The 12,083-nt window shown below is 46.2% G+C and overlaps 1 protein-coding gene across 9 annotated transcripts in view; it reads right to left on the bottom strand.

Moving 5' to 3' along the window:
• Nucleotides 1-12,083, bottom strand: part of EIF4G3 (eukaryotic translation initiation factor 4 gamma 3) — a 131,053-nt gene that overhangs the window by 80,932 nt on the left and 38,038 nt on the right. For 6 of the 9 annotated variants that reach the window (XR_008842009.1, XM_056507995.1, XM_056508000.1 and 3 more), the window contains exon 3: nt 6,818-6,961. The exons of 1 other annotated variant lie outside the window; for it this stretch is intronic. Coding sequence is in view for 7 of the 8 variants with exons in the window: in XM_056507995.1 (XP_056363970.1) it covers nt 6,818-6,961 (144 nt within the window). In the remaining variant the exon portion in view is untranslated. The remainder of the gene's footprint in view (nt 1-6,817; nt 6,962-12,083) is intronic. 2 more of the 9 variants (XM_056507997.1, XM_056507998.1) reach the window with 1 other exon arrangement.

The raw sequence follows: 12,083 nt of genomic DNA, 5'->3' as shown, positions 1-12,083 counted from the left end.
CAGGACCTGGAGTGAAAGACTAAACCAGTGTGATTTTGAGTCATGGGGGTGAGCAGGTGTCCTGCTCGTGGCTGCTCTGTCCCAAAGTCATTTTTAAATCCATCAGCATGGAACTGCTGCTAACAAGGGTGTGAGCCACAGATAATGTCACAGGAAATCATTCCATAACATCTGGAAATGCTGCTATGGCTTCATGTGGCTCCTTACTGAACTGCAGGATCTGCCCTGGCTGCACCTGGCTTGCAGCCTGGGGTGGTCTGCTAATGACCATTATGTAATTAGTAAATTGGCATTTTCTGTAATAAAGGTTCTCAACAATATGGAGTGTATGTGTGTGCTGAGGGTAGAAATTCCAGCAACTCCACTGCAGAGCTAGGACTGTGCAGAAACACCCCTGAGTTCACAGAAGCTCCAAAACTGCATCATCTGACATCTCTGAGAATGCTGCCATCCTTGGAGATACCCAGAGCCCAGGGGGAGGTGGCCCAGAGCTATCTGTTCCAGCTGATCCAGCTCAGAGCAGGAACCTGGACCTGACAATCCCAGGTCTCTTCCAACTTTCACCTATGTGAGGGCAGCAATCAGAAAAAAAATTCAAGTTTTACTGAATTACACTGAAGCCCAAAAATACCCAACATATAAAGTGTCTGAATCTGCACAAAGTTAAAAGAATGAAATAAATGATGAGTTTCTAATGGTACCATAAGGAGGGATCTGCGGAGAGCACAGGCACAGCCCTTCCAGGGGCTGAATTACAGCTCCATCACCTTTGTTGGTTCAGTGGAAAACAGCACAGTGAGAGCCCAGCTGGCAGGAGAACAAGGCTGGTTTTGGACTCAAAGCCTCACCTCTGGAATGGGGCTGTCCCTGCTGCAGAGGTTATTCCTCTGTTCCCCAGTCTGACACAACAGCTAGCAGTGGACTCCAGGAATCCAGGGCTCCATCTCCCTGGTTTCTCTGCCTGCAGGGATATTTTATGCCCTCTGTGCTAACAAAATGCAGGCTGTGTAAAGCTCTGACTTTTGTGCTGACTCTGGTGCTTTATGGAACACATGGTGTTTGTTTAAAAACTGTGTATTTTCTGGAGCATGCAAGGAAACATCCATTAAATTGCATGGAACAGAAGGTACTACTGCAGAAGGAATTCCAGAATTGAAATTATTAAATGTAAGAAATTGGCAAATTGCCTCATATTGTTTTTTCTACTTCCATTATAAATAAAAATGTGGTTCAACAAGTGGCAAGGTCTGCAAAGCACCAAAATAAAGCCCAGTGCACATGACTCTGAGAACAGAAAATATACATGAAGAGTCCTGAAGAAAGGGTTCTGGAGAATATTTAAGCAGCTACAGAGAAGTTTGATTTTCTATTAAAAATGCTGTTTCATTCCACCCCAAACCATATTACTGGTGAGTTTAAAAGTGCTTTTCACTCCCAATAATGTCACATGCCAGACAGCTGGTGCAGCAGCCAGGATGGGCTGTGTGGCCAAGGCACCCACTGAGAGCCTTCCCAATCCAAATCCCTGAGCCTGCACAGGGTGGGAGGGCCACAGATCACTCAGAGCCAGTCACAGCTACTCCCAAGAGGAAAAGCTCAAGTAGCAGCAGAAAAACACTTCTCTCCCCACTGGGTAAACCAGACTGCTTGGAGAAGGATTAAACACACCTCTCAGAGCAGGAATTTTTGATATGGGCCTGGAGTGCCAGGATGAGGGAATGGCTTCCCAGTGCCAGAGGGCAGGGATAAAAGGGGTACTGGGATGGAATCCCTCCCTGGGAGGGTGGGCAGGCCCTGGCACAGGGTGCTCAGAGCAGCGGTGGCTGCCCCTGGATCTCTGGAAGCATCCAAGGCCAGGCTGGATAGAACCTGGAGCAATCTGGAATAGTGGAAGGTGTCCCTGCCCATGGCAGGGGGTGGAATGGGATGAGATTAAAATCCTTTCCAATTCAAACCACCCTGGGATTCTATGATAGGATTCTATGAGGCAGATGAGGGGTGGGTCTAAAGGCAGACGTAGTCCCAACTAGACTCAGTATTTGTGCTGTAATTCTTTCTTTGCACACATGATAAAAATCTAATGGGTCTTCCCTTCTTTCCTTTCCTTGCTAGAAAAAAAAAAAATTAATTAAAGGCTTATTCTATCCTTCTGGAATGCACAAATACTAATTCATACATCCCTCCTGTGCTGCGCCTTATGAAAGCCAACTGCTTGCAAGGTTAAATAATTAAAATAGTGTTAATCACCATTTGAAGCTACATTATGCCCTCCCAAGTCTCCCTTCCTGCAGCTCTTACACCTGGATGCTTTCCCAAATTAGAAGACACCCATGAAGTCGAGCATCCCCACACAAAAGCCCCCTAAAGCCCAAAGGCACCAAGACACAAGATATGTTTGATATCTCCAGCCAGTTTTGCCCAGATGTAACTTAATGAGGTAAAAAGCACAGTAATGAAGCAAAAATAATGAAATACATTCTAGGAGGAAATATTGCCAGCATTATTAACCCAATCAAAAACCTCCTAATCCTATTACGAACCAGAGGGTTCAGCTGCACTTCCAGCAGGTCTTGAACACAAAGGCCAAAAGAAGATTACACTTCTGGCTTTATCAGCTATTAAATAACTCACAGTTTCAAATCTCCACTTGCAGTCACATATTCCTGCAAGCCTGGAATTTCCAAAATGCACTGGAAATGTGCTGGGATGAAGCCTGACCCGGATATACAGAAGGAAGCACAAGGAAAGAAGTGAGAAGAAAAAGAGGTCAAACTCTTAACTGGTCAGAAAAAAATCCATTACTACATATTAATCTGGTTATTTAGGTAGATTTATTGTTCACAAAACACTATCAGGAGTTTAGTTGTTTAAATTTGCTGTATTCTCACTATCTAGAATGGATAGAAGATCCAAGAAACTGGAATCTGTTGCTTGGAGGAGCAGCAACATTTTCCCTCAGCTGGTCCAGCACCAATTTCTTCATTTACACAAGGAGAGTTTAATCTTTCATTGTGTCTACATCAGGAATAAATACCCTGGACTGACAACCCTAAGAGTCAGGGATGCTGGGTGGTTTTAACCAGCAGTGAATTAGCTATAACAGCACCTTGCACAAAACAAGAAGTTTCTACACAGAGAAATTCCCTGGGGGAAGAGCTCCCTGCAAAGCTTAGAGACCAACTCAGATCAAGGGATCCACAACGATGCTCCTGAACACAGAAAATGATGGACAGGGGTTTTATCAGAATGAGACAATAAAACTGGGAGACCCCATGCCCCAGGGGCAGTGCAAGTTTATTACCTGATTTTCTGCTGACTACTTCCTTCTAGCTAAACACACGTGGACACAAATAATGAGGAATCATGGACATGGAACCATCCAGGGCCAACCACAAGGACAATCCAGTCCAACCCTTGCCCTGCACAGACACTCCAACAATCCCACCCTGTCCAAAGGCTCCTGGAGCTCTGGCAGCCTCAGGGCTGTGCCCATTCCCTGGGGAGCCTGGGCAGTGCCAGCCCCCTCTGGGGGAAGAGCCCTTCCTGATCTCCAGACTAAACCCACCCAACAGCTCCAGCTGTTCTCTGGGTCCTGTACCTGGTCACCAGAATTTGGGGGCAGGTGAGATAAATATGTAGCAACCAGACTCCAAAGACAGCTGCCTCCAACATGAGGAGAGAACAAGGAGTAACACTCCCCAGGTCCCAGGGCACCTAACTGACCCCAGGGTACCAACGGGTGAGGTTAAAATTAAATTACATCCCTATTTCTATTCCAATCCCTTAATAAACTCCTTTTATTAAAAGCTTCTTAAATTGGGCTGCAGAAGATGGAAGGATTGAATAAACATCATGGTTCTAACAGGATTATTCCAGCTCCTGTAGAAAGGATGGAAGAGCATAGAAGAGGGGCTTGGGGACTGCCTAATAAACATGCCACAGATGGCAGGCAGACTTGCTTCCTGGCACACGTTCCCAGACCCAAAGGTTCTAAGGAATGTCTCTCTGCTTTTACAAATGCTAATTTAACGATGGTGACATTTTTGAGGACCAGAATGAGACCACAAAACTCTCTTCACTTCAGGCACAGAACCAGATGGTAACAAGTTTCAGCTGGTACAATCTGTTCTGGATTTAAATCAGCCACCTAAAAGTCAAGGTCTCTGCACACCAAGATCCAGAAAATCCAACCCTCTTGTGCTTTTGTTCACTCGGGTGTATTCTCAACCTTTTTAGGAGCAGGTGAGGGATGTCCACAACTATAACAGCCCCAGAGGAAGGTCCCCATCTGTGCTGTGGGATCCTCTGCTCCCTGGAGCTCCAGCATTCCAGCCCATTCCAAGAGGCAGCCATGGGCAGGCAGCGCCAATCTGTTCAGTGCACAGCGTGCTCTTAATGAGAGCTGAAGCTATCCCTGGGTACAGAGGAAATTCCTGGCAATTTGCTCCAAATGTAGTTGCTTGATGCTTCCAAACTGTGGGCCTGGACAAAGAGAATCCCTCAGCATCCCACTGGAGCCAGCAGTTCTAAAGCTGAGGCAGAGAAAGCCAAGAGTCTTTTCCAAACCATTCACCCTCACATGCCAGAACCCACTGCACTTGTTCCTTGGGATCCTCCAAAACACTCCCAGGTCACAAGGGGGATGAAACTCTTCTCCTGGTGCCCTAAGCTCTGCACACTGCCTCTGCAGGAGCCCTCTCCTGCTCTGTTCACTCCATGGACAGAGGGAAGCTCTTTCCTGCTGCTCCCAGCCCAGCTGCTCTGTAAGTGCTCTGCTTTCCCACTATCCCATCCCACCATGGCTGCCCCATTCATGAGTGCAAGGCACACTGGAATGGGGCAGATTTACAGTGTTTCAGCTGCCCTCTGTTAAGGGCTCTGGGAATGCTCTCAGCCTGCTCTGGATTCTCCCATCCATCACAGCATGGTGCCTGATTGTCAATCCAGGCCTACTGAGCCCTGGATAACCTGCTCTGGGAGCCACATCCAAGGAGGAACTGCTCTGCTGCTTTTCCAATGGCTTCTCCTTTCCTCCACACAATGAGAAAGGGAATTGTGTCAAACCAGCCCCTTAACCAGCCCCTTCTGCAGCCTCAAGGAGAGGAGGTAGAGGGGCCATGCCCCTCCTCTCCCTGTTGGAAAGAGGGAAAAACATGCAAAACTCAACAGGAATATGAAATTTTATGTACTTGGGGCCACATCTGGCCATAACATCACTGCAGCAGCATGTGCTGCAGATTCCCCTGTGCCAGAGCTCAGCACATTCCTGAGAGCAGCATTATGATTTCAAGGCCCTGGAATTTAGGCAGCAGAGATGCTGCCTGCTGCTGCAAAGATGGGGTGTGGGACTGTTCCACATTGCTGTCAAGGTCTCCTCATAGTGCTGCACAAACTGACCCTGAAGGGCAGCAAAGAGCTGGAGGGTTCTGTCAGGAAAGCCCCCAGAGGAGGTGGAACAGGGAGCCCTGCTCTCATTCTGGCTATGTCAGATGGAAACACTGGAGGAGTAGCAGAGAGGGCCATCCAACCACAGCACCAGCTGTTTCTGTCTGTTTAGATAAGGCTAAAGAAAACCAAACACAGCAAGAGTGCAAGAACAGCTCCAACACCACTAATGCCTGCCAGAAACACTCCAGCCTCGAATTTCCCAGCCATGGAGAACGAGCATCTGCACAGTCCCAAACACAACCACAAGTTTCACTTTCCCCATCATGTTTTATCTAAAATGTTCATCATTCAGGTGAAGTGCTCCTTCCATGACCTGTTTCCAGGCATGTCCTGCTCTGGAAGGTCAACTGCAGTTTAATGTTTCAGAGGCTGGCAGGGGGCTTGGATCCACTTAAGGCTCTCCTCATCACCTCCTCATTCCCAATCCACCCTCAGCCTCTCATCCTGCTTCCCTTCCTCAGAACAAATTCCCTCTCCTTAACAGCTGACCTGCTCAGGCCTTCCAGCTTGATCCACAGAAGTATAAATTCATCAAGAGCAGAGGGAACATCAGGCTTTCTTCTATCTCACACCTCATTCCTTGCACATCCCACTTTCCCCATCCCAGTATCTTTTATCTCCCCTTTTTCTCACCCCACTACCTGCTTCTTTTGCCCCCTCCTTTTTCAGTTAAGCCTCTCCACTCTCAAGTCAGTCCTGCAGAATATTTATAGAATATTCAGATAGAATATTAGAATATCAGATAGAATATTTATCTAATAGAGGCTACAAAGAGACCAATTCATTTCACATGTATCACTAAACTCTATTTCTCCATTCTTCCCATAACCCCCATTTATCTCCTATTCTGGACTTTTCTGTAACCAGCCCTTTGTCTCATCTCTTTTACGAGAAATCATTTGTGCAACTCATTTTCCTGACCCATTTCTCAGAATTACAGAACTGCACCATTTTGTACAAAACTCCTCTTGTAAAATCCCTGAGAGGACACAGGGCACTTCTAGGATGTTTAACCTGGAAGTCAGGCCATGCCTCAAACTGCCTGATCCAACAGCAAAACACATTCCTCCTCATCCACGGTTATTTTCTCTAATTTTTCAAGTTGCTTTTAGTTTATGTTACAGACTCCATGAGGAACTAATGTCTAATAAACTTGTATTTAATTTATAAATACCAATTTATGGTATTGGTGTGCTAATGAAGTGCTGCCAATAGGTCACTGCAAAGTTCAAGCCACACCTTAATTCACTTTATTTCTACACTGGTCACAGACAACACAACTCAGTTACTTATTGATCAGAGCAGCTGAGAATGGGACAGGAGGAAAAGGGGGAGGCTGGGAATGCCCTGCTCCAACGCCAGGTCTTACCTGTGAGAGCCCAGGGGACGAAGCATGTCCCGGTGGCGTTGCAGCCAGATTTGGGTGTCCCTTAGTTATTTCATGTGCAGTGTAAGGGGATGGGGCAGGAGGACCCGGCTGTCTTGCTACTTGTGTTACCTGTGTAGAGATAAACTGTTAGTAAAACATTACATTAGTCATCAGTCTGCAGAGACTCCATTGTACATATCTAGAGAGATAAAATAATATATATTTATCTAAGTGAAACACTGCACAAGTTATTTAACTATTTATGTGATTCAGGAAAATGTGGAAGGATCAAGAAACCAGATCACCAGCTGGAGTCACTGGTGGAAATGTGTGGGATCCCTTTGCCTTCAGGCCTGAGACCTTCTGATCCCTCCATGAGAAGCCACATCAAAAAACATTGGGATTTTTTAAGGGGATACAGATTACCAGCAACAAAGTAAGGGGTAAAATTGCATATTCCCCTCCAAAAAGGAAAAATAAAGGTCTGCAGAGAGGCCATGGTATCTGCAAGGCTTGGCACAAACAATGAATGAAACAGCAAAGCAATTCTTGCATATGTTTATCTCCTTTCTCAACTTATACTCAGCAAAACACATTAAGCAAAATACTAGAAAAATGTTTTCATGGCACACAAATATTTGCTCTGTTTTACTATCTCCATGATGGTAATGTTTTAAATATGTTTTAGAGAGTGACTATACCAAAAAAAAAGAGGAATCACAGGAAAAAAGAGTCAGACAACTATTGGGTGACACCTCTGGCTATTCAACACAATTAAATTTTGGCAGGTTGGGTTAAAACTCACACTACTGAAATCCAGCATTTGATTCTCACTGACCTTTTCTCACTTATTAGTTTGCTGAAAAGCACCATTTAATCATGGAATGGTTTGGGTTGGAAGAGACCTTAAATCCATCCAGTGCCACCCCTGCCATGGGCAAGGACACCTTCCACCATCCCAGCTGCTCCCAGCCCCAGTGTCCAGCCTGGCCCTGGACACTGCCAGCGATCCAGGGGCAGCCACAGCTGCTCTGGGCACCTGTGCCAGGGCCTGCCACCCTCACAGGGAGGAATTCCCTCCCAATATCCTGTCTAACATTCCTCAGTCTGAGCTAAAGGCACCTGAAGCCCACAGAGGTCACTGGCACTGTGCAGGCCAAAGTGTGCAATGATGTCCTTAGCAAGGTAAAGAAGGCAGAGGGAAACTCCTGGCTCCTTTAATGGAGTACTAGCTCCAAGCTCAAGAGAGCAGAAGTCACAGAGTTCACCACTCAAGTGCTTTTTCCAAGTCACTTTATTGCACTTGGAGTGTCCATGCCTGCTGTTACAGCTCCTAAACCACCGCAGCAGCTGCGCCAGCACCGAAATCCCACAAAATCACAACATGAACAGCTCCAGGCTGGGGAATGGGCCAGGAGCCTTCACTGGGCAAGATTTACAGCCCCCGAGTGCTCATCAGAGGAAAGGGTGGCTCAGTCACAGAACCTCATCCTCTGTCCCCAGCTGGGCCCTTCCCTTCCCGAGGGATGGATCATCTCCTTTTCAGGCTGATCTTTCTTGGCAGGTGTGCGCACGCAGCCCCAGCTGAATCAGAGCCAGCCTTACAGAGAGCTCCACAAAACTTGCCACATCCCTGAGAAAATTCAAGTGTCTCCAATGACTCCTGTATCAACTCTCTCAGAGTTGCCATGTCAGTTGTGCAGCACCTGCTGCTTAGAGGTGACCATGGACTGTGGTGGATATCAAATAATGAAGTCAGGGAGGGGGAGGAAGCAAAGGCAACCCAAAATCAAGGAAATCACTCCTATCAACAGCCCCAGTGGCAGGTTGTGCCCGTGCTCCTCACTACCACTCTCTTTGAATGGCACTTCTTGGGGGAGAATAGAGGTTATTTTGTGACAGCTGTGGGATTTCAACCACTGCCAGTTTTCACCTTCCTACTCTCAGCAGTGCGAACACTGCTCCAGCTAAGGCTGGAGCCATCCAAAATCCTCTGATCCAACAGCAGCAAAGTCCACACGGGACTTTAACAAAGGGGACAGGGGCACTACCAATGCCTCAGGTCAGTGTGAGCATCCAGCAGTCTCTTCCTCCTCAGAAATTGTAACATGCAAATAGAATCATGGAGCAGAATCCCAGAATCACTAAGGCTGGAAAGCCCTCCAATATCATCTAGTTCAACCACTAACCCAGTACTGCCACGTTCCCAAAGTGCCACATCCCCACACCTTCTGACTTCCAGAGATGGTGACCCCAGCACTGCCTTGGGCAAAATAACCTAAGCTGGAGGTTACTAAAAGACATCAAGAAACACTCTGATGATTGGGTCAGAAATCTGGAAGCTGAGCTGAGAGGAAGACTGCAGTTGCTTCAGTAAGTCCATGATATATCCTCATGCAGACACAACAGACAGAGGCCTGTCTACTAAAATTGGTTTGAAAGCCTAACGAAGGCAGCAGAACAATTATAAAATTGCACCAGCTTGATAGTCTGGCAACAGCACACTTGGAGACTAACCCATAGGAGCCTACCACTGATTTTCCAGGACCTCCTAAGGTTAGCCAAGTCTAGCTTAGGGCACCCAAACCAAGGACTGCTGTTCATTCCAGCAGAGGTGAAAGCACAGAGAGCCTTCCTCAGCAGCTACACTTTCCTCTTCCTACAACAAATTATTTACAAATAAACTGAATATACTGAATAAACTGAAGATACTGATTTTAATGTAAACAGATAGTAAAGGAAGACAAACTTACTGAGTTTGTGATTTTTTTCAGTAATTTTTAACAAAGGTAAAAGGTAGAGACTGTCTAAGCTCATCACTCCTGAGGTACCTGCCCCTGTAGAGCCCAGGGTGTGGTTTGCTGTTTCTTAAATGGCCTGAGATGACTATAGAAGCAAATATCCTCCTTAAATCTACAGGCTAAATTGTTCTCCTAAAACTGGAAGCGCAAAATTACATATTAATTTGCTAGGGCATCACTTTCTATTTTCCCTGAGTAGCAAGAGTTTTCCAGAAACCTTAATCCTGTATTTTAGAGGAAGCAGGTAATGAAATACAAAATAAAAACTCAGTCTGGAATTCTTGCTTTTCTTTCTGAGATCTTTTACACCTTTTGCATTTAGCATCTTCTACAAGTTTGGGAATTCTCTTTACTCCATCCAAGTCCCTGGTTTCAGGTACTTCAGAAGCTGCAGCTGCTCCATCCCTGGAAGTGTCCAAGGCCAGGGCTTGGAGCAACCAGGGGTAGTGGAAAGTGTCCCTGTGCATGGCAGGAGTGGCACTGGACGGGCTTTAAGGACCATTCCATGATTCTGGGCTGGGACAGGATGAGGAACGGAGCTTCCCTCCTGCACGTTCCACAGCAGCTGGCAGGGACTGCATCGCCCTCCTGACCCAGATCCTCCCTTTAAGCACAGGGTGCTGGAGCAGCTGATCCTCCCTAATCCCTTTTCTACAGGATTCTCTTCACTGCAGGAAGATCCCTTTAAAGGACACAAAGGTGATCATGGAACCTCTGCTGGGCGAGAAACACTCGGGGGGACCCACGGGCGCCCCAGGACAAGAAACAACCAAACACCCTAAGAGCAAATGATGGAGTCAACCCTTAGTCCTTGAAAATCTGGGACAAGGGGCTTCTTCAGCACCCAATGGGGGACAGCAATGAACGAGTGGCATCAAGGAGTGCTGGATCCAGCTCTGCACAGGGAGCCTGCTCCAGGCTGCACTCGACCCAGTGACTTCTGCCCACACAAACACACCTGCTTACACTCACTCCTCATCACCTCTCACCCAGAAGTCGCTCACAGAAGCATGGAATGGTTTGGGTTGGAAGGGACCTTCGGTTCATGCCATTCCAGTGGCAGGAGTACTTTCTACTGCACCAGGTTGCTCAGGGCATCAGTGCTGCTTCTCAGCCCATGGAAGTTTATCCCAGAGGAGTTCTGGTCCAAGCTTCAGCATTTCCAATCACAACATGCTACTAAAGCAGTTACAAACCTCCACCAAAACCTGCCAAAAACAGTTATTTGTGCAAAAACTGGATGTCCACGAACACTGTTATTGTTCTTATCCAATTCCAGAGTTGTGCCTCAAGCTGAATTTGAAGAGCATATCTGCTTCTGCTCATTAATCTCATTTTCCATAGATTTAGCCCCATTCCCCTGGGCACAGGACAGGGGTGGCTGGTGGGATTTACAGTCACTTTGTGTGCAGTTCCCATCCCATCAGAGGTCTACATCTTTCAAAAAAAACTCCAAACCAAAAAACTCTCTTGAATGTATTTCTTTGAAATAATTTACAACAGAAACAGAATTTCATTCTTATGCCCCTTCTGAACCCAGCAGGTTTGGGATCTTTCAGATGCCACACAAGTAATCACCCTTACTTCTTGCAGTGTAGAAGATTAGGAAACACCAGGCAAGAAACTGTTTATAGGACAATCCCCAAATCTTTATGTCCAAAAGTAGCTCTGCAATAGAACATTCTCCATTATTGATGAGGGAAAATTATTACAAGGTTAAATCATTGAAATAATTATTTCCAACTGTGGTTTGCTTTCAAATAATTTTACTGCTGGATTTAATTATTAAAAAACCCAAACCAACAATCCACTCAGTATGTAACAACAAATAAACAAAGATGACTTATGATGAATTTAGGTGGGTTTCGTTTTAATACCAGTATGATTTCCTTGATAAAGAGGTTCTACCAAAGCCTTGTTGTGAATTTTGAGGATCTCCAAGTTCTCAGACAAACTTCATCCCACTTGGTCTCTTCCTCACCTCCTATCTCTGCACTACAGGAAAACTGTTCCTCAGATTCAGTTTTATTATTTGGGCTCATAGTGGAAGCCACATGATTTTCAATTCCTATTTTGGTAGCTGTGGGGAAAAGAAGATCCTGGAATGTGCAACCAAGGTCCTGATAATGCACGTGGAAAGGCATGGAATGGATATTTGAATTATTCTTCATCTTTATCTAACTAAAAATGGTGGGCTGTGGGTGTTCCATATCTCAAGTGATTTCTCCTCCCACCCCATGCCTGATGCACAGGGAAGCAGCTCAGAGTCACCACGTGTGGTTATGGCCCCAGACCTCTTCCCACACCAGCCAGGCTCTGACAAAGACTCATCTCTGGAAATGATGATCCACAATCCACATGAATCCCACTGAGGATGTGCAAGTGAATAAAACTCCAACAGGAAAAAGCAGCCCCTGGCTACTGAGGATGCACTTGAAGGTTGGACTTGAAGATCTTGGAGGCCT

The sequence above is a fragment of the Oenanthe melanoleuca genome, chromosome 21, assembly GCF_029582105.1.
Source record: "Oenanthe melanoleuca isolate GR-GAL-2019-014 chromosome 21, OMel1.0, whole genome shotgun sequence".
NCBI lineage: Eukaryota > Metazoa > Chordata > Aves > Passeriformes > Muscicapidae > Oenanthe > Oenanthe melanoleuca.
This window is presented reverse-complemented; position numbering and strand designations above follow the sequence as displayed.